General features: G+C 46.3%; 1 protein-coding gene across 1 annotated transcript; it reads left to right on the top strand.

The window, feature by feature from the left end:
• Positions 1-475: 475 nt before the first annotated feature.
• Positions 476-2,233, top strand: LOC149525612 (uncharacterized). Its single transcript, XM_089781850.1, has 2 exons — positions 476-1,316; positions 1,512-2,233. Exons 1-2 carry the CDS (start codon positions 767-769, stop codon positions 2,090-2,092), a joined length of 1,131 nt encoding a protein of 376 aa, XP_089637976.1. The 5' UTR covers positions 476-766; the 3' UTR covers positions 2,093-2,233.
• Positions 2,234-22,773: the final 20,540 nt, after the last annotated feature.

The following is a 22,773-nucleotide window of genomic DNA, read 5'->3' as shown; positions in this document are numbered from 1 at the left end:
CTGTCTGGTAAAAAAATTCAGAAAATACTGGACACTTAAAATGTCCAGTACTTTCTGATTTTTTACCAGCCAGGAGGCAAAAATCCCGGGCTCTCTGGCTCAATAAGGAGGCAGCCTGGTAACGCTAGTGCTTACTGGGGATCTGTCCAGCCTGGCGCAGGGAAGCAAGGTGGCAGGCGGTCGTTGGCAGCCTGCTAGGGCCAAAATGCCTCACATTTGGTTCTTAAAGGGGCCACCATGTGTTTTGTTTTTTTCTTAATAAGTCTCAGGAGTCCTTTTTTTTGCTCAACAAACTTTTTCCTGGCATGGGGTTGGTTTTTTTTTGGTATTTTTTCTGAAACCATCTGGCAACCCTAGGGAGCGCGCAAAGTCTCTTAGGGTATGTCTACACTAGAAAGTTAGTTCGAACTACGGACGTTAGTTCGAACTAACTTTCCTATGCGTTACACTAGCGCTCCGTTAGTTCGAACTTAATTCGAACTAACGGAGCGCTTAGTTCGAACTAGGTAAACCTCATTTTACGAGGACTAACGCCTAGTTCGAACTAGCTAGTTCGAACTAAGGGCTGTGTAGCCCTTTAGTTCGAACTAGTGGGAGGCTAAGGCTTCCCAGGTTTCCCTGGTGGCCACTCTGGCCAACACCAGGGAAACTCTATTGCCCCCCTCCCGGCCCCGGAGCCCTTAAAGGGCCACGGGCTGGCTACTCACTTTGTGCCAGTTGCAAGGCTGCCAGCACCCGTGCCTGCACAGCCTGCACCTGCCACACCATGAGCCAGCCATCCGAGGGCTCCCAGCCCTCCACTGCTCCCCACGACCAGCCTGGCGGCTCCCGGGAGCCTGCCCGGGGGCGCAAAAGGCGGGCGCCCGCCTGGTCAAGTGCGGAGATCGTGGACCTCATCGAGGTTTGGGGGGAAGCCTCAAATGTCCACGATCTCCGCACTAGCCACCGGAACGCGGCCGTCTATGGACGCATGGCTGCCAGCCTGGCCGCCAGGGGCCACCAGCGCAGCCGGGAGCAGGTGCGCTGCAAGATTAAAGACTTGCGGCAGTCCTACTCCCGGGCCTGCCTGCCAGGGGCTGACCCGGAGGCCTGCCCCCACTTCCATGCCCTGGACCGCATCCTGGGGCCTCATGCCGTCCCTGCCCCCCGGGACGTGATTGACCCCGGGGCAGAGGGACCGCTCCTGGACACCGAGGAGGAGGAAGAGGGCTCTGAGAGCCAGGAGCCTGCCGCCAGCCTTCCCAGGACCCGGGACCCCCGAGGCACCCCACAGAGCCGCTCGCCTGCATCATCAGAGGCCGGGGAGGCGTCCACCTGTGAGTACCCTCGTGTTCCCCTTATGTGTACGGGGGGCTGGGGCGAGAGGGAGCCCCGGGACCGTGCGCCTGGGCCTTGCCCACTACGGAGCAGCAGCTGGGGATCCTGCAGGGGCCCTGGCCTTGCAGAGGGGAGCTGGGTTTCACACACCTGGGCCCCTGGGGTAATTGACCGCTGGTCTTCTTGCACCACAGCTGCAGCACCGGGGACTGCAGGGCGCACCACACCGCCTGCAGCAGCCGCCCGCGCCCGGGCAAGCAGGACAGCCAGGAACCAGGAGGACTACCAGAGGCGGCATCTCCGGTTCCTGGACCGACAGCTCCGTCTCCAGGACCACTGGGTCCAGGAGGACCTCAGGCTGCGCCAGAGGAGTCTGGAGGCCCTGGAGGAGCAGGGCCGTGCCCTGCGAGGCCACCTCCAGAGCCTGCTAGACCGCTTTCCATTTCCTCCTCCCCCTGCTCCCCCTCTTGCTCCCCCTCTTGCTCCCCCTGCTCCCCCTCTTGCTCCCCCTCTTGCTCCCCCTGCTCCCCCTCTTGCTCCCCCTCTTGCTCCCCCTGCTCCCCCTCTTGCTCCCCCTCTTGCTCCCCCTGCTCCCCCTCTTGCTCCCCCTGCTCCCCCTGCTCCTCCTGCTCCTCCTGCTTCCGCTCCTGCTTCCGCTCCTGCTTCCTCCACACCCCCTGTCCTCTCTGCCCCCCCCTCCACAACCATTCCCCACCGACGCCCCCGGACCCGCAGTGTGGCGAGACGGGAGAGGCACCCAGACTCCCACCCCTGAGCTTTCCTTTCCCTTCCTCCCTTCCCTCCCCTCCCCTTCCAGCTCCCTCGTCCCAGGTTTCCCCCTCCCTTCTCCCACCTTCATTCCTCCCTCCCCCACCCCAGTTCTCTGAAATAAACAGACGTTTTTGTTGGAAAAACAGGTGTCTTTATTGTACAGTAGATAGGGAGGGGAAAGGGGAAGGGGGGGGGGTAGGGTGGAAGAAGGCCCCGGTGGGGCATGCAGGGAGAGGTCAGTCCTCCTCCTCCTCCACCTGGAAGCTGTCCCGCAGGGCTTCCCGGATCCGGATGGCCCCCCGCTGGGCTTCCCGGACGGCGGCGGTGCGGGGCTGACCGTAGTGTCCAGCCATGCGGTCAGCCTCAGCCATCCAGGCTGGCAAGAAAGCCTCCCCCTTCCGCTCACACAAATTGTGGAGCACACAACATGCCGCCACCACGGGAGGGATGTTGTGCTCGGCCAGGTCCAGACGGGTGAGGAGGCATCGAAAGCGGGCTTTCAGTCGCCCGAAGGCCCCCTCCACCACGATGCGGGCCCTGCTCAGCCTGTTATTGAAGGCCTGGCGGGAGGGATTGAGGTGCCCCGTGTAGGGCTTCATGAGCCAGGGCTGCAGTGGGTAGGCGGCATCCCCCACCAGGCAGACGGGCATGTCCACGTCCCCGACCCTGATGTGGCGGTCGGGGAAGAAGGTCCCGTCCTGCAGCCGCTGGCACACGGAGGAGTTCCGGTACACCCGGGCGTCGTGTGCTTTGCCGGACCAGCCCACATTTATGTCCGTCAACTGTCCCCGGTGGTCACACACGGCCTGCAGGATGACGGAGAAGTACCCCTTGCGGTTCACGTACCGGGACGCCTGGTGTTCCGGGGCACGGATGGGGATGTGCGTCCCGTCGATGGCCCCCCCGCAGTTGGGGAAGCCGAGGGCGCCGAATCCCCGGATGACGGCATCCGGGTCGGCGAGGCGGACCACCCTGCGGAGCAGCACCCGGTTGATGGCCTTGACCACCTGCGGAGAGAGACACAGCAAAGCGTCAATCAGTGGGGCGCCCGGGTGGCTGGGAGCATTCATGCCCTGGCAGTGCCCCGCGCCCCACTCCCGGAAGCAACCCCCCTGGCGGCGTGTAGTACGGCCGGGACAGCCCGACCCCTCCGGTGCGGGGCGCTTTCGCCTCCTCCCGCCCCCCCCTTTGTCCCTGGGGCGGCCCATCCCCTCCTCGCAGCCCCCCTCCCCCCCGGCTCGGTGGCCGACGAGCGCCGTACCTGCATGAGCACTGCTCCGACAGTGGATCTCCCCACGCCGAACTGGTTCCCGACGGATCGGTAGCTGTCCGGCGTGGAGAGCTTCCAGAGGGCGATGGCCACCCGCTTCTGGAGGGGGATGGCGGGCCTCATGCGAGTGTCCCTTCTTTGCAGGGCAGGGGCGAGCCACTCGCAGAGCTCCAGGAAGGTGTCCCTCCTCATCCTAAAGTTCTGGGTCCACTGTCGGTCGTCCCAGCGCTCCAGGACGATGCGGTCCCACCAGTCGCTGCTGGTGTCCAGACGCCAGATGCGGCGGGGCACGCCGGTGCCGGGGCGCCGCCGCGGCTCCTCCACGGCCCCCAGGGCGGCCAGGCGGAGAGGCAGGGGGCTGACGTTCCCCAGGTGGTGCCAGGCAGCCTCGAGCCATTGCTGGCAGGCTTGCAGTAGCAAGTCCAGAACGTGCACCAGAAGGTGCAGGGCGAGCCGTGGCTCCATGTTGCCACCTGCGGCAGTACCCCCCGAAGGGAAGCACCGACACAGACGGGCACAGAGACCGACGCTTTGCTGTCCCTCGGCGAGGTTGGCAAGCAAGCAGGAAAAGCTGAGAACCGGCTGTCCAGGGGGGGTCCCTTTAAGCACGAGCCTCAGATAGCCTCAGACAGCAGCCACACAAAGCAACTGCTGACCTGATGCCCTGCCAGAACCGGTTTCAGCTGCCCTTAAATGCCCCCTGCGTCCAATCAGTGTGGACGCGCTAGTTCGAACTAGCAAAACGCTAGTTCGAACTAGTTTTTAGTTCTAGATGCGCTAGTTCGAACTAGCTTAGTTCGAACTAACTAATTCGAACTAAGTTAGTTCGAACTAGCGCTGTAGTGTAGACGTACCCTTACCCCCATCAGGGGTGCAGCATCAGATGGAATCATCATCTGTTCTCTTTAGATGCTGCTCGCCCATGGCTGGGTGGGTCCAGAGGGCGAGAGACTTTACGTGATCCCCCCGTCCGCAGGTCCTGATTTTAAAACAGCTGATAATTCTCTCTAGGTGCTAGGGGCAAGGGGAGATTTCACATGCTCCCTCACCCCCAGGCAAATCAGGATTTGTGGGCATGAGAAATCTCCTAGCCCCTCCCCTTCCAGAACAGCCCTGGGTCACTTCAGAAATTTGTGAAGTGGCCCCCTTTTAGAAATGATTGCCCTAAAAGCTGCTTAGGCGTTATTTTGGGTTCCTACACAGGGGTCAATTTCATGCAGTATGATTCAAGCCCAAGATTGGTAGGTTTATTCAGTATGGGGCGACACCTGCAACAATGGAGTGGAAGAGCCCACCAATGAAATGATTTGATAAAGGTATTTCTAATAAAATCTAAATGTTAACTTATTACTTTTAAATCAGTAGATCTCAGAATGCTTTATAAAGGAAGTATCATTATTCCCACTCTATACATGGGGGAAACGAGGGCACAGAGAACGTGACTCGCCCAACATTACCTAGCAGGCCACTGGCCAAGCTGGGAATAGTATACCAGCCTCCTGCGTTCCAGTCCAGTGCTCTGTTTGCCAGGCCATACTGCCTTGCAAAGAAAATTTGCTTACTCCGTCTTTCTGCTCTGGTCTCTCCTTGCCATGTGCATCTCTTTCACAAAATAAATAAAAATTCGAGTGTGTTTGCTGAAGGTCTCGGGAGAAGGCAATCCTTTGTTCAGACAATAGTACAAGCAGAGAGAATGCAAGCTTTTTCACTCTGCCCAGTGACTTGCCTCAATGCTGCACATAGGAACTTTTGGGCAGGCTAGCGGACAGTAGGCAGCTTTTTCTGAATATTTTTTTCCTCGCAAGGTAAAGAAGATATTGCAAAATATTTTCTTGAAATTCTGAGAAGGCCTCAGTCCAGATAACATGGCCCCTTGGGAAACATTTTTAGAAGCATGTGCCTTCAAGACAGCATATTGCATGAATTAATTGGCTATCTTATTAGGAGCTAGCACATTGGACAGTCTCTGTTGATACAATGGATTATAAAGTGAATTACCGTGCCATCAGGCTATAGTAGCAGAACGCCATCCATGTGCATACAGAATGTAAGCTGAGGGATGGAAAACTAAATCTTTTACTAGACATTCCAAAGTCACATAACATGAGCAGAGAGCTCAAGAATAAGGATGGAATAAGTGAAAAGATAACTGGCAGCTTGTCTAAATCCTCTTTCCAGCATTAGAGGAACCAATTTCATTGCAGTAATATTGATGAGAGTTTAACAGATGAATATAACTAATACATACATGTAATAGCGCCAATTGGAAATTTATCCATGCCAACATTTTTTCCTGCATGTGAAATGAAAACACCACAAACTCTAGTAGAATACCAGCAATTTGCACAATAGTAGTTTGCACTCAATATGGATTTGGCCAGAAATTCATTCCTGTAAGATCAGGATTTAATCTTAATTAGTGGACACACAATTTGGCTTAGCATTCATGCCAAGCTTTCAAACATGGTGAATAAAAGTGAGCATACTGGCAACACTAACCATGGTTTGCAATGAATTGCAGTCAGCATCTTGTCAGCTATATTTGATTTTTCAGAGTAAAATTCAAATGATAATATTTTGTAACTTGCAGGGGTACCTACAAGATGCTAGTTAGCCTCAGTATGGCATGGTGCCTGACCAGTGGAAGCATGTGAAGTCACCATCTAAAGAAACAAGTCCTGTTCCTCAGCTAGTGAGCTAAATGGGACTATGCTGTTTATACCAGTTACAGAGCTGGCTCAAGAGCCTTACAACAACAAGACCTGTTTAAAAAATGGAAAGGCAGCCCTGCAGGAAGACTGGGATTCTGATCAGTCAGCCACCTGATATTGTCTCATCATGGGGAAAAAGCTTGCTGTGAACAGAAAATGCGGTGCAGAGTTCAGATGCAAAATTTATGATTTGCAGATCTAAAGAATAAATGAAACAATCACACTTGGCAAGTTGTAGAAAAAAAAGTTGTCTGACCTTATATTACTTGTGACAAAGAACATGGTCAGGCATTCAGAGACAGCAGGAAAGGCTGTAATGGCCCTTCCATAGCTCCATCATGCAAGAAGCCTCCCTAACCTGAACTGCCAAACAAAGGCCTCCTACAATACTAGTAGTAGAGTGCTGGGAGTCGACCACTTGCTCTCTCCCTACTCAGACAGTAATTTTCCCAAAAGTGGACAGGGAAGAAATTGTACCATAGTGCCATCTCCACTCCCCTCTTCCCCCCACATCATGTTAGAAGGAGCAAGGCAGGGACATGGTATGGGAGCAACCTGCACTAGCCAAATGGAGTGTGACAGACCAGGTCATAGTTAGTCTTCCCTAGAAGCCATGGCTGGGCTTGTGCCCACAATTCAAGGAGTGCCAGGAAGTAGTACTCAGTAATTGGGGATTGCAATAATTAGGACTAGAAATGACAAGCAAGTGTCAGGGTCTAAATCAGGCCAGGATCAGAGACCAGAGAGAGCTACTAAGCTGGAGTTGGAAACAGGAGATCAGAAAGCAAGATGCCTTCTAGCATCACAGAAAGCCAAGACACCTTCTTGGGTTAAATAGTATGAATGGCCAGTCAGAGGGCTGAAGAGTATTATCACTCTGGACACTTGGGCAGTACTTCCTATGACCCATACTCTCCAGAGTGCTATGATGTAGCTTAGCCTGGTGGAAAGCTGGGAGTGGTTAGCTATCTAAGGGTATGTCTACACTGCAACACTATTTCAAAATAACTAGTGTTATTTCAAAATAACTTAGTCCGTGTCTACACAGCAGGCAGTTATTTTGAAATAGTTTCAAAATACTGTCAACCTGGAGGACTTCTTACTCCGACTCCTGTAACCCTCATTGTATGAGGAGTAAGGGAAGTCAGAGGAAGAATTCTCTATTTCAAAATAAGTGCTGTGTAGACACTCCCTATTTCAAAATAAACTAGCATTATTTTGAAATAACTGTTTGAGCATCTACACAGCCATTTCATTATTTCAAAATAATTTAATGCCTATTCTGAAATAGCTGTTTCAAAATAAGGCCTGTGTGGTTGTTCCACTGCTGCTATTTCAAAAAAGCCCCTCACCAGGGCTATTCTAAGTTATTCCTCCCCAGTGCCTCCTGGGGCTCTAAATCGAGATAGCACGTCTACATTAGGGAAGCCTGCCTCAGACTAATTTTGAGGCTTCCCTGCAGTGTAGACATGCTATTTCAAAATAAGCTATTTCAGAATAACTATTCCAGAATTTTGAAATAGCCATGCAGTGTAGACTTAGCCTAAGTCAAATGAGAGTTTTGTATGTATAAGTCAGGGGTGCCCAAACTTTTTTCAAAGAGGGCCAGATTTGATGAAGTGAACATGCGTGAGGGCCGACCATTTTGCCTGACATTCTTTGAACCATTAAAATTAAATGCAAATTAACTATTTTATGCAAAGTTTATTGCAAACGGCATACTTTTCATTTCGTCACATGGATGACAAATCTAAACAGGTGTTAAATCACTCTGCCTTTCATATCTGAAGGCCAGATGAAAAAAAATCCGGGAAGCTGAAATATATGTCAGGAACATTGTAAAGTACATTACATATTATTGGTAATAAAGGTTGTCTGTCAACTTTTAAGTTCAAAAAATATGAACAGGAACATAACACCAAGTATACATGTTGTGTCCAAATATATTTATAACTGATTTATACCAACTGACATTAACTGAGATTTTACAATGTATTCATCTCAATACATATGGATTCGTTGGGGGCCATAAAATATAGATATTGCCAAATTACCTGTGGGGCCGTATTAAACCGGAACGCGGGCCGCAATTGGCCCCCGGGCCGGACATTGGACATGCCTGGTATAAGTGCTTTAAGAGGTGCACTTCTGCAGAAGTTAACATGCACTTAACTAGAAACATAAGCCATTCATCTTAATGGATTACTTTTATTCACTTACAAATTGCTTTAATTTTCACTGCATGAAAATTGGGTTAATTCTTCTGATATTTCTGATGCCCTGTAATAGTAATTCAGATTTTGGATCACCCTAATACTTGATGATAAAAACAGCTAATGAATGACAGATTGTCTTCTGTTCAAAATACTGTTAACCTTGATCACTGAAGTCCTGAACCTGTTTCTGCTGAAGTCAATAGGGCTACGTCTACACTACGAGTTTTCTCGGCAAAACATATGCTAATGAGGAACTCATTTGCATTAGTCATGATCTCATTTGCATATTTTCTGCTGATCTGTTTTTGCCTAGGGGTTTTTACGCAAAAACAAGCAGTGTGGACATTTTCTTTTTGTGCAAAAAACCCTTTTCCCGCCAGATCGGTAAACCTCCTTTTTTGGAGCATAAGGATCTGGTGGGAAAAGGGGTTTTTGCACATAAAGAAAACATCCACACTACTTTTTCCCCCCGCAAAAACGGCTTGACTAAATTATGCAAACAAGGCACGGTGATATACTAATCTGCACCTCATTTGCATACTCACTGCCGGCAAAACTGGCAGTGTAGACATAGTCTAGGAGAGTTCATATTGACTTCAGTGGGAGTGGGATACGGGCACCAAACTATTAATAGCTTAAGCAGATGTTTCTGATTCATAGAAAACCACATCAATCTCCCATTTAGCTGAGATTAAGATTTTGCCACCTACGGCAGTGCTAGAAACCAAACACCAGTGTGACCTGACTCAGAGCATTAAATCTCCAGGTGAAGAAAGAACAATTTTGAGAGTTTCTTCTGACTACAAGCAGCCTCACATATTGTTGGATGCTTTCCAGTTAAGAGAGGAAGAAAGAATGAGAGAGAATCTGTTAAAGTACATATGTCTTTGAAGAATAAGACATGAATGAATTTCTTGTCACATTACTAACCAGATCATTCTAATTTGTATATTGATATGTAGCACTTTAGAGTATTCTGGCAGATTGCCCATTCCTGTCTTCTGGACAGTCCCTATATTTAACATTGAGCATGTGGGATACATGTTCAGCACAAAGAATGTGAGTTAATTCCTATGATTCACAAGGCAACCTGACTACGGGTGTGTCTACACTATGCCGCTTTTAGCAACAAGGCTGTATTGACATTATGCAGCTGTGTCGACACAGCCCTGTCACTAAAAGTCAGTGTGGGTGAACACTGTTTGGTGGCAGTTTTGCTGACAAAATATTTGTAACCCCCAATGAGCGGCTTTTGCTTTGGGTATGTCTAAACTGCACAGCTATTTCAAAATAAGCTATTCTGGAATACTTATTCCGAAATAGCTTATTTTGAAATACCATGTCTACTGCAAGTAAGCCTCAAAATTAGTCCGAAGTAGTCTTCTCTAATGTAGAGGTGCTATCTCGATTTAGAGCCCCAGGAGGCACTGGGGAGGAATAAATTAGAATGGCCCTCGTGAGGGGCTATTTCGAAATAGCAGCAGTGGAGTGTCACACCTTATTTTGTACACACGCCTTATTTTGAAATAGCCATTTCGGAATAGGCCTTATTCCTTGTAGAATGAGGTTTACAGACTTTGGAATAAACCATCCGTTATTTTGAAATTCAAAACAACAGAATGGCTGTGTAGACACTCACATTGTTATTTCAAAATAACGCTAGTTATCTCAAAATAACGCTAGTTATCTTGAAATAACGGTGCAGTGTAGACACACCCTTTGTTGGCAAAAGAGCACTCCTGCCAACAAAACAGCATTCACATTTGCCCTTGCTGCAGCAAAACTTTGTTGTTCATGGGGGGAGGAGCTAAGCACCCATGAAAAGTTTTGTCAGTCAAATGCAAGTGTAGACATAGCCTAAAACTCAAGATACAGTATTACATGATATAATTGCTCAGATTTCTACCTGGTGGAGATCCATTTTAGGCACTTTTCTGTGAAGTATTTTATTCTGCAAGGGAAAAATTTACCTCATGAAGAAACTTGCATAAAGCCAATGTACCATTTCAACCCTCAAAACAGGGATTAAGTGGTTCTTAAGTGAGACACAGGTGCACAGGGATGAATTTCACCCTCACTGAGAACTATAGTAGCATAGTGTTCCAAATGATTTTCAATTTGGCTGCAATATTTATATTCAAATACAAATCTTTGCATGTATGTAATGAATTTCCATCCCCGATTCTTCAGATTTTCTTAATGGAATACCCATCAGTATCAATGGTTCATTGGAATAATAATAATACATAATAATATTATAATAATATGTACTGTAGATACAATCATGGATCAGGACTTTATTGTGCTAGGTGCTATGTGAACCCAGAATAAAAGGACAATCTCTGCTCCAAAGTATATGTTGTATATTCAGTAGCAAGATGGTAAATGTAGATTAAGTGTTGTAAAGATCTTGATTAAGTGTTGAAAAGCCACCAAGGAAAAGAGAATGTAGTGAGCGAGGGGCAGGGACTCAGCAGACGTGGCCTCGGAGAAGGAGCAGGGCTAGGGTGCTCAGGTTTTATGCTATTAGAAAGTTGGCAACCCTAATGCATGCACACATGCTAAAGAGAAATTGATGGTGTCTAGTATTTTCTTTGATTCAGTCTTGTTTATTTACAAGGAACGTATGAATGAAGTCCTGCTTCTCTGAATGCAGGAGAAAACAAGAACAAGAGGAGTAGTTTCTTATCTCACAGCACCAAGCTCCTTAGGTTAACCCATCCAATGAGTTTCCGTGGGTATGTCTACACTGCAGAGTTTTTCCAGAAAAACGGCCATTTTTTTGGAAAAACTACACTTACGTCCACACTGCAATTGCATTCTTTTGATAGAAAGTTGAAAAAACGCAGGGAGTTTTCCAACAGCGGTAAACTTCTGCAAGGAAGAAGCCTTCTTCTGAAAGAGCTCTTTCAGAAAAAGGCGTATGTGGATGGGAAAGAGAGTTTTGGGGGGGGGGTTCGAAAAAAGAAGCCTCCAGGAAAAAGCACAGATGCCCTGGTGGCAATGCCATCCACAGCAATCAGAACTTAAATGTGAGATAGCATCCAATCAATGTGGACACTATCTTTCAGAAAAGCACATCGCTTTTTCATTGTGCTTTTGCAGTGTAGACACTCTCTTTCAAAATAAGTTTTTCTGGAAGATCTCTTTCTGAAAAGCTTCTTCCAAAAGAAGCATGCAGTCTAGAAATAGCCTGTCTCTAGCCACTGCTCTAGCTTTTTCCAGGGTCACACTCTTCTCACTGGCTATAGCTCAGCTTTCTTGCTTTTTGTCTCTGCCTTCCTCTCTGTTCCGTGTGGGCAGCTTTCCCACATCCACTTCACACACTCCCCTGCTCACACCCAAAATACTCAGCAAAAACCACTCACACAGTCCAAACTCCTGGGTGGACTCCTTTTTGTGTTAAGTGAGGGGATTCTGACTAACTCATCCTGACAGTCATTTTAATTGAACGGTGAATTCACATCCAACCCCAATGAGATTTTAACTCTCAACTCATAACAAGGTTTCACCAGCTCATACCTAACTATAATTGTAACTCTACATAATGCACATCTAAAGTTCCCTGTTTCTCACTTAGGTTTCTTTCCATTGACTACATGGGCTTGGTCCAATTCCTTCTCCCGCTGCAGTAAATGGCTAACTTCCCATTGACTTCAGTGAGATCAGGGCTGAGCCCTTGAGATATTTTGTAAGTGAAACAGGAATTTTTGTTTCTCCTTTGCTTTTTTTTCTAACTAAAATAAATAATTTGTTGAATGCCCACAGGTGAAGAAGAGGCCGAGTTTCTTCTTATTCTTTGTGTGGTATCTAAGTAACAGGAACCTTTATGAATAAAGAGTTATTTATAATCTTTAATATGATTACCTTAGCTCTTCAATGTCCCTGGAGCAGTATGAAATTAGCAGGGCAAGAACATGTCCAGAGCACGTAGGGGCATGAGTCCTGTCACTGAAACAAATGTGATACAATGTCTTCTGTGTGGAGGTGCACCAGAGAGAGAGAGAGAGACATAGAGAAATCAACAGGAATTGTAAACTGGTGCAGTATGCAGCAGTAGACTTGTTAAGAAATACTTCTCAATGACAGCCTATGTTACCAGCCTTCCATCACCTCCTCACTTCCAGAAAAAGTTTAAAGCATCGATGTTACCTATAAAGCACTAAGCAGTTTGGGTTCTGCCTATCTGAGCCCCGCCTCTCTCCTCTCATCATTCAGCCCCAGAAATGAATTCATCTTTAGTGCGTGGTCCCTCTCATTAGAAAAGGGAGCAGCTGAAAGAGTGAAGACTAGTATGATCAGAGCCCCTTTCCTTTGTAATGTTTTCCTCACCAAAAATAGCATGCATTAGTTGACCTTCCAGACATGCAGCAAACCCCATCTGTTTGAGTGGGTATTGGCTGTAGTGATAATGGGGAAGACTGAATCTGTTGAAGGTGGGATTTTCACTTGGCAATGGGTTTAAACTGATGGGTCACATGACTGATAATTCACTATTATGTGTGGGAGAAAGAGGAGTACTGCTGCTTTGCAGGATTTATGTGTGTTGGGACGCTTATGTGGTTTTAAAGTGCCTAGAAAGGGCTTCTGGAGCTTTGGGGTGGGTGCCCATTGCGGTGGGGTTCCCGTTACACTGAAGCATACATGCATATATATGTCAATTTGTGTCTGGTTCACCAGCAGGCATAGCATATAAGTGCCGAAAGAGCAAGAAAGATTTGACCACAAAGATCCCATTGATCCTAACAGTAAAATTAAATGGTGTCACATGCAGTTTCCTCACTGAGCATCTTCTGTATTGGAGCCTGCCATTGGAAAAGTTCTACCTCCTTTAGCTGGCATCACTGCAAGTACTTGGCTATATTAACATTGTCGGATGGGGCAAGTAAAATGGGGAACGTTCCCACCTCATGATGATAAGTTACCAGTCCCTTCTGCATAGGAGTCCATAATAATGATATATCAGCAGCAGTCTGTCCTGGGGGAGTCATCATATCACACTTTTAGAAGAAGGCAGCCAGGTTGAGAAGAGGTACAGGAAGGTGTGGGTCTCTGGAAGTTCTAAATCAGAAAATCAGGTGGTTCTATAGTGAGGTGTAGGTGCTATCGTCTGGGATTGAGCGCTGTGATTGACAGGTACATGGAGTAGTCTCAGGGTATGTCTAGACTGCAGGCTTCTTTCAGAAGGAGCTTTTCCAGAAGAGATCTTCCAAAAAAATCTCTTCCGAAAGAGAGCATCCACATTGCCAAAGTGATCTGCTTTTTCAAAAGATAGCGTCCACACTGAATGGACGCTATCTCGCATTTAAGCTCTGATTGCTATGGACAGAGTGGCCACCAGAGCACCTGTGCTTTTTCCTCTTTCCTCTTCTTTCAAAGAACTCCCTGTTCCATGATCACACATGCCTTTTTCCAAAAGAGCTCTTTCAGAAAAGGCATTCTTCCTCGTAGAATGACATTTACCAATGTTGGAAAAATCCCTGCATTCTTTTGATTATCTTTTAAAAGAACGCAATAGTAGTGTGGACGTAAGTGAAGTGTTTTCAGAAAAATGGCTATTTAAAAAAAAAAAAATCCTGTAGTCTAGATGCACCCTCACTTCTGCAAGTGACGGGTATAAGAAGATTAGCAGGGGGCCCCCCTTTCTTTTCATTTTCATCAATTTTCTTTCCATGGGAAATTTCAATTTTTTGGCAAAAAAACAGAACCAAAAGACTGCTGGGGCTTCATGCAATTTACTCTTGGGAGGAAGAGCGGGCGAAGAATAAATAGCACAAAGATGAAAAGTATGCAGGGGGATCGGAGTAGAGAATGGCCCAGTAGGAACAGTGTGGCAGAGCTACGATTGTTATGGCAATACTTTCCCTCTCTCCTGCACAGCACTCTCTATTTCCACTAATAATTCATATTGATTGAAGGGGAGAGAGATCAGTTGTTCCAGCACATACACGGTACTTTACATCAATAGGATGGGGAGTAATCTACTCCCAAACTAATACTATCATATGATAAATGAAAGCAGATTGGCAAAAGGTGACAAAACTGCACAGTTAGGCGGAAAAGGGATGCAGAATAGACACAGCGCAATTGCAAATGAAGCGGGGATTTAAATCTTTGATTTTAAGAGGAATAAGGGATCTTTCGGAAAAGGCTTTATTTTCCGAAAGATCCCCATCTAGACTGGCGCTTTTTGCCGGCAAAGCCCCGAGCCGGAAGAAAGCGGCAGCCATGTTTATGCAAATGAAGCGGGGAAGATTTAAATCCCTGCTTCATTTGCAATTGCGCTGTGTCTAATCTGCATCCCTTTTCCGCAAAAGGGGTGCAGTCTAGACACAGCCTTAGGGTGCATCTATACAGCACCCTAAACTCAAAATAAGAGTTTAGGATAGGAGATACACAAATTGTGTATCTTATTTCAAATCTATTTTGAAATAGCTTATTTTGAAATGTGGCTCGTCTACACAGCACCACATTTCAAAATAGCATGCTATTTCAGGCCATTTCTCATGCAATGAGGTTTACTGGGATGGCGAAATAGCGTGCCTGTTGTTTCAAAAAATATTTTGAAATATTGGGTGGCTTGTGTAGACACGGGGTAGCTATTTTGGGATACCTCCGGAAATAGCTGTGCAATGCAGATGTACCCTAATAATCCTAATGATTAAAGAGTGCTTTTTCAATTATTTTTGTAATTCTCTAATGAACAGTTATTTTCAAATATAGGAATTGCATGTATATAGTGTACTCTGTGCATGTAGAACACCTTAATGCATGCATATGTTAACTGAAAATAAATAAATGAGAAATAAAACTCCCAAATGACAGTGCTCCCAGACATCTTTCCAGCCCATGCTTTTAGAACCTGCCCTTAGTCTGCACCTTACTGAATGATGCGAGCAGACAATAACTATGGTTTTGCATTTAATATTGTACTTATTTTGGGAGTGTAGAAGCAGCCCTTCTATTAAAACAAAGTTTGGGTAGAGTGGGGTATGGTTGCTTAGCTTGCTCTAGGTGCTGTGGCCTAGCCCTGCATAGGCTATAGGATAGCACTGGTACAACGATTAGTTCAGTGAGATTAGGGAAGATCAGGGAAGGGCAGACAAATAAGCAGTGACAAATTTTTAAAGTGCTTCTACACAAATGCTAGGAGTCTGACTAATAAGATGGGTGAACTAGAGTACCTTGTATTATAGGAGGAGATTGACATAATAAGCATCACTGAAACCTGGTGGAATGAGGAAAATCTGTGGGACACAATCATACCAGGATATAAAATATATCGAAAGGATAAAGCAGGCCGGGTTGGTGGCGGAGTGGCACTATATGTGAAAGATAATGTAAAATCAAATGAAATAAAAATATTAAATGAATCAACATGTTCAATAGAATCACTATGGCCGTGTCAGGACTCAGGGGTTTTTTCGGGAAAAGTAGCCTTTTCCCGAAAAAACTTCCCCTGCGTCCAGACTCAAGCCGCGTTCTTTCGAAATTATTTCGAAAGAACGCGGCTTTTCTTTCGATGGCGGTAAACCTCAATTTACGAGGAAGAACGCCTTCTTTCGAAAGTTCCTCTTTCGAAAGAAGGCATTCTTCAATGTAAATAGGCCGTCTTCGAAAGAGAGCATCCAGACTCGCTGGGTGCTCTCTTTCGAAAAAGCGGATTTCTCTTTCGAAAGATCCGCCTGCAGTCTAGACGCGATCTTTCGAAAGAGGCTCTTTCGAAAGATGCTTTCGAAAGAGCCTCTTTCGAAAGAAGCCTGCAGTCTAGACATAGCCTATGGATAGTAATTCCATGCTCCAATAATAAGAAATTAGCAGTAGGGATATATTATCGACCACCTGACCAGGATAGTGACTGACATTGAAATGCTGAGGGAGATTAGAGAGGCTACCAAAATAAAGAACTCTATAATAATGGGGGATTTTAATTATCCCCATATTGACTGGATACATGTCACCTCAGGAAGAGAAGCAGAGATAAATTTCTCAGGGGCTTAAATGACTGCTTCTTGGAGCAGCTGGTACAGGTACCCACAAGGGGAGAGGCAATTCTCGATTTAGTCCTCAGTGGAGATGACCAAGTTCAGGAGATAACCATTACAGGACCGCTTGGGAATAGTGACCATAATATAATAACATTTAACATTCCTATGGTGGGAAGAACACCTCAGCAGTCCAGAACTCTGGCATTTAATTTCAAAAAGGGGAATTACACAAAAATGAGGTTAGTTAAACAGAAATTAAAAGGCACTGTGACTAGAGCCAAATCCCTGCAAGCTGCATGGAAACTTTTTAAAGACACCATAATAGAGGCCCAACTTAAATGTATACCCCAAATTAAAAAACATAGCAAGAGACCTAACAAAGAGTCACCGTGGCTTAACCACCATGTAAAAGAAGCAGTGAGGGACAAAAAGGCATCTTTTAAGAAGTGGAAGCCCAATCCTAGTGAGATAAATAGAAAGGAACATAAACACTGTCAAATCAAGTATAAAAATGTAATAAGAAAAGCAAAAAAAGATTTTGAGGAACAGCTAGCCAAAAACTCAAAAAGACATAACAAAATGTTTTTTAAGTACGTTAGAAGCAGGAAGCCTGCTAAAAAACCTGTGGCTCCCCTAGAAGATCGAGATGTAAAAGGAGCAATCAAGGATGATAAAGCCATTGCGGAGAAACTAAATGATTTCTTTGCTTCAGTCTTCACGGCTGAGGACGTTAGGGAGATTCCCAAATCTGCACCATCCTTTGTGGGTGATGAATCTGAGGAACTGTCCCGGATTGAAGTGTCATTAGAGGACGTTTTGGAACAAATAGAAAAACTTATGGTCAACAAATCTCCGGGACCAGATGGCATTCATCCAAGGGTTCTAAAAGAACTCAAATGGGAAATTGCTGAACTATTATCTGTGATTTGTAACCTATCCTTTAAATCAGCTTCCGTACCTGATGACTGGAAGGTAGCTAACGACACACCAATATTTAAAAAGGGCTCTAGAGACGATCCTGGCAATTACAGTAAGTCTAACTTCAGTACCGGGCAAATTAGTTGAAACAATAGTAAAGAATAAAATTATGAGGCACGTAGAAGAACATAATTTGTTGGGCAAAAGTCAACATGGTTTCTGCAAAGGGAAATCGTGTCTTACTAATCTATTAGAGTTCTTTGAAGGGGTTAACAAACATGCAGGCAAGGGGGATCCAGTAGATATAGTATACTTAGATTTTCAGAAAGCCTTTGACAAGGTCCCTCACCAAAGGCTCTTGTGTAAATTACATTGCCATGAGATAAGAGGGAAGGTCCTTTCTTGGATTGAGAAGTGGTTAAAAGACAGGAAACAAAGGGTAGGAATAAATGGTAAATTTTCAGAATGGAGAGGGGTAACTAGTGGTGTCCCCCAAGGGTCAGTCCTGGGACCAATCCCATTCAACTTATTCTTAAATGATCTGGAGAAAGGGGTAAGCAGTGAGGTGGTAAAGTTTGTGGATGATACCAAACTGTTTAGGATAGTCAAGACAGAAGCAGACTGTGAGGGACTCCAAAAAGATCTCACCGAACTGAGTGATTGGGCAACAAAATGGCAAATGAAATTTAATGTGGATAAGTGTAAAGTAATGCACATTGGAAAAAATAACTCCACTATACGTACAGTATGATGGGGGCTAATTTGGCTGTGACAAATCAGGAAAGAGAGCTTGGAGTTATCGTGGATAGTTCCCTGAAAACTTCCACACAGTGTGCAGCGGCGGTCAAAAAGGAAAATAGGATGCTAGGAATTATTAAGAAAGGGATAGAAAATAAGACTCATAAGTCGGATCCGCGTCACTCGGGGACTGCCTGTATAAAAAAAGAACAGTTCTGTCTCTTTGTGAACATTGAATAAAGTAACACTGAAAAGTAATAATTCAGGAAAGAGCTCTTGGGTAATACCACATGGAAAACGTAAATAGTGAGTCATTTTGTAACCTGATCTACTCAAGAGATAACAGCATCAAGGCTTGGTATCAATTTCATCAATTAACATCATTCTCAGAGTTAATCTTTTATTGCAGACATATTCTAACATCATACAGTGCCAGGATGTATTTATATTTGCTCAGGAGCTCTACATCTTCATCAGCAGTAGTTACAGTCACCCTAAGCTGTTTCTTAAAGCAATACAAGAAAGTCCTTGGGCTTGGCGGGTAATGTGAAACTTGGCCTTGGCAAATTATTCTATCTAAAAACTGCATGCAAGGTATGGCACTGTAGTGGAAATACTGGAAGCTATTTCAGTTCAGACAGCTGATGGAGTATCAACTAGCACTGCAAAAGGCCTGTTGAAGAGACTGTTGAGCAATTTCTTCAGGCTGAGGATCTTAGTTTTGGGAAAAAATATCTAAGGATTTGAACAGCTCTTCAGAAGAACTGCAAAATGAAAACCTAAACTGATGTAGTGCCCTAGACTCAGCAGCAAGCAACATTGCTGCTCTTCAGAAAAAGAAATGATCTGAAAGCGAATGGAGGGAGCTCTGGGATGAAGCTGAAAACATGAGCAAAGAACTCAAGATTGCAAATCCCCTGTCAGGAAGAAGCAGAAGTTGACCTTAATAATGCCCAAACAAGGCAACCATCACAAGCTGGTACAGATTTTTGTTTCTGCAGGCTGGGGCAGTCATCCACACTGGATGTTCCCAAGATAGGTCAAGAATATGTAAAAACTGATTTCTACCATACTGTGCAGCACAAAATTACTGCTGAGCTTCACAGATGATTCACTTCTAACTCTAATTTGCTTTGGGTATGTCTACACTTCATTCCTCTTGAAAGAGAGGAATGCAAATGCAGAAACCCGAAATTGCAAATGAAGCAGAGATTTAATATCCCGCACTTCATTTGCATAATCGTGTTATGGCACTATTGTGGAATAGCACTATTTCAAGGAAAAAAACCGGGGTTATTTTGAGATAAAACCCTTCCCTCGAAATCACCTTTACTCCTCAAAAAATGCTATTCTGCAATAGCGCCATAACGTGATTATGCAAATGAAGCACGGGATATTTAAATCCCCGCTTCATTTGCAATTTTGGGTGTCTGCATTTGCATTCCTCTCGAGAGAGAGGAATGAAGTGTAGGCATACCCTAAAAGCTTATAATCGAAAGAATGACCATCTTCTTTAGTATGTAACACTGACAGACCCCAGACAGTGGCCAGGACCAAACCTGGGATGTTGGCAGCCAAATGCAGGAGCTGCAAGATATATATGTCTTTTATCCAAGGCTTGTAACAGACTCATCTATCTCTAGTCAAATGAAAAAGAGTCCTGTTCAATCACATCATGTAATGGCAGACAGGTAAAAGGGACCAGTTTTTAAAGTATTTACAGGCAGTCCCCGGGTTACATGGATCCGACTTACATCGGATCCCTACTTACAAACGGGGTGAGGCAACCCCGCACTAGCTGCTTCCCCCCAGCAGACCAGGGAGATGCAAAACTAGCGCCCCTCCCAGCAGACCAGGGAGACACAGAGCGGCTTTTCTCAGCAGACACCTCAGCTTGAGAATAAAGGACTGAGGGAAGTGAGGTGTGGGAGAATAAAACTGAGCTCTGGAGAAATGTTTGGCTAGAGTTTCCCCTACAATATGTACCAGTTCCGACTTACATACAAATTAAACTTAAGAACAAACCTACTGGGGACCACTGGGGACCTCTGCACATTCTCTCTCTCTCGGCTCCCAATGTAGGCCGTGCAAGGAAGAGCAGGCAGTAGCTGGCAGGAATGTAATAAAATGGGGACAGAAGAGTGTGAAAATCCCAGATACCACAGACCCCAACCTCCCATTAATCCCAGAAACCTCTTCTCAGGTTCTTCCCACTGCCCCACACCAACAATCCTTATTTTGGACACTCCCACACCAACAGCCATAGGTGATGCATTGCGGGCCACGTGGGTTTTAGTGCCACCCAGATTTCTGCTTGGCCAGCCTGGAAGAGCGGAAGAGGGGCTCTCTCCTTCCTGGATGCACTTACCCAGCATACTTGGCCCCGGTTCCCAGCAGTCAGGCCCAGGCAGGAAGCACAGAGAGCAGGCCACCACTACCATGTCTCCAGTCAGGATCTCTCTCAGGAAGCTGCTACACTGAACTAAGCAGTGATCCTGCACAGCTGCCTCCAGCCACATGAGAAATGTCTCTGTCCCACTTCCTACCCAGACCCAGTTGCCAGGGTCAGAGGCCAAATGTGCTGGGAAGAGATGGAGCTGCAAGGAAGTTTAATGGTAGTTCGAATTAGGAGCTTTTATTTGAACTTCCTAGTCCGTTTCGCGTGTAGCTGCAGGCAGGTTGTTTGAACTATGGGGCATTTAAAAATGGCGGCGCTCGGGAACATGCAAATGAAGCCCGGGATATTTAAATCCCAGGCTTCATTTGCAAGTTCGAATGCCTACATTAGCCACCCTAGTTCGAACTAGGGTGGCAGTGAAGACATATCCGGAGAGAGGGAGCCCTCATCGCCCCTCCAGGTAACTCTTTTGGAGCAGGTAGAGCACTGTAGCTCCAGGATGGGTGCAGGGTGAGGGGATCACTGAGGAATGTGCCAGGAGCAGGTTCCCTGACCTCTTCTCAGGTGGGCCCAAAGACATATGCTCCCTGCTCTTGTGGCCTCATCCTCCTAGAAGTGGGCAGGGTTGGCTGCCTTGGCCCAGGGCGGTGGCTGGAAGTTCCTTCCAAGGAAGACTCATGGGATGGTCACATGTCCTCCCTTTTACACTGTGGCCCATCCAGTCCCCGAAGGCATGAGCTGTCTGTGCCAAAGGCCCTAATTTCCTCCAATGCTTTAACCCCCACTGTCTTCTCAGTTGCTCCTGGTCCCACCTCGTCCTGTCAGATCAGGGAATAGGTCCCTACCTTCCTCACACCAGCTCCTGCATATTGGGGGATCCTGAGGTGGAGTCAGTGACTTTTTCCCTCCATTGCCAAATATCACACAGGGAGATACATAAAGATGGCCCGCTCCAAGGGTCACTGTGAAGACAGAAGTTGGCTGAGGCAGTTTCTATGGTCATTATATGGACAGAAGTTGGCTGAGGGGGTATGATGTGACAAACACAAGTGCAGTTTGGCACCTAGTTAGCAGATTTGAGAAGGGTGTGACATTACCTAGAGTACGGTCTGGACTGTTGAACAGCTGTCCCCTCAAATTTCCAACATAGGGTGCCTCTTACACTGCTTTGCTATAAGAACATACACTCCTAGCATGGTCATATATTACAGAGGAACTGGATTCTGTGGTGTCTATATGTTAAGCCAGAGGAATCTGCTTTACCACTAAGCTTTGATTCTTGGAACAAGTATGCTAGTGTTAACATTATTTGTATAATAGGATGTAGTTAATTTTAGCAGCCACTGGGTGACAGCATAAATGGGAAGCACAAGAATATATTAACTGACTACAATTTACTAGTATATGTGTCCTGACTAGAGTTGCCAACTTTCTGATTGCAGAAATCTGAACAACCTTTGTTGTCCCATGCCTCACCCCTCCCCGAAGCCTTGCCCCTGCTCACTACATCTCCACTTTCTCAATCTCTCCCACCTCACTCATTTTCACCAGGCTGGGGCAAGGGTTTAGGGTGTGGGAAGGGATGAGATCTCTTACTAAAGCAGGGGTGGGCAATAATTTTGGAAGGGGGGGCACTTCACAAATTTCAGAAGTGGCTGCAGGCCGAGCCGGAAGGAGTGGGGCCTTGGGCGGAAGGGGTGGGGTTGAGAACTGCCCTGCAGGGTTCGGTGGCTTTATTTTCTGAACCAGCAGCAGCTAGTGAGAATGGCTTAATTTAAATTATGAAACAGATTAAGCGTTTTCACTTTCTTATGTTAGTTTATCAAACTTCATTTTAAATAAAGTAAACCATTATGTCCAATGCAAAAGGTTCCCATGTTTTCTTTATTTATGGCAGGGGTGGGGAATCATTTTTGGGTCGGGACTCACTGACCCACAAAAAAAATCAGTTGGGGACCAGAAAAGTGAGAAGCAAAAAAACTCCTCCAATAACACCCAATGCTCACTGATATGGCCCCCAACTGAGACTCCTCACTCCTCTGGTGCCCCAGCCTCATGGGGTGATGGGAAGGGAAGGGAAGGGAAGGAGGGGACTGAGGTTCAGGGCTTCCCATAGACCAGATTTACTTTTCTGGGGTTCCACAGTTAGTGGATTTTATGGACCTCCTAAGACTCTGGGGTAGGGAAAAAATGAGGGGTACAATGCACAAGACAGGGCTGCCAGCAAATAGGATAGGGATGGGGTACAGGATCTGGGAGGGGAGATGGGATGCAGAAGCAGGCTGGAGTAGGGTGTCTGGCCAGGTGGAGGGAGCAGGAACAAGGGAGGGTGGAGTGCGTGGCCAGGAGAGAGGGTGCAAAAACAAGGGAGGGTGTCGGAGCAAGCTAGAGGTGCCAGGTCTTGGGGGGGAGGGAAGTGAGGGGACTGGAGTTGGAGGTTTGGGCA

Source organism: Pelodiscus sinensis, chromosome 1 (assembly GCF_052426305.1).
Source record: "Pelodiscus sinensis isolate ZL-2025 chromosome 1, ASM5242630v1, whole genome shotgun sequence".
Lineage (NCBI taxonomy): Eukaryota > Metazoa > Chordata > Testudines > Trionychidae > Pelodiscus > Pelodiscus sinensis.
Note: the sequence above shows the minus strand (reverse complement) of the source record. Positions and strands in the feature narration are given on the sequence as shown.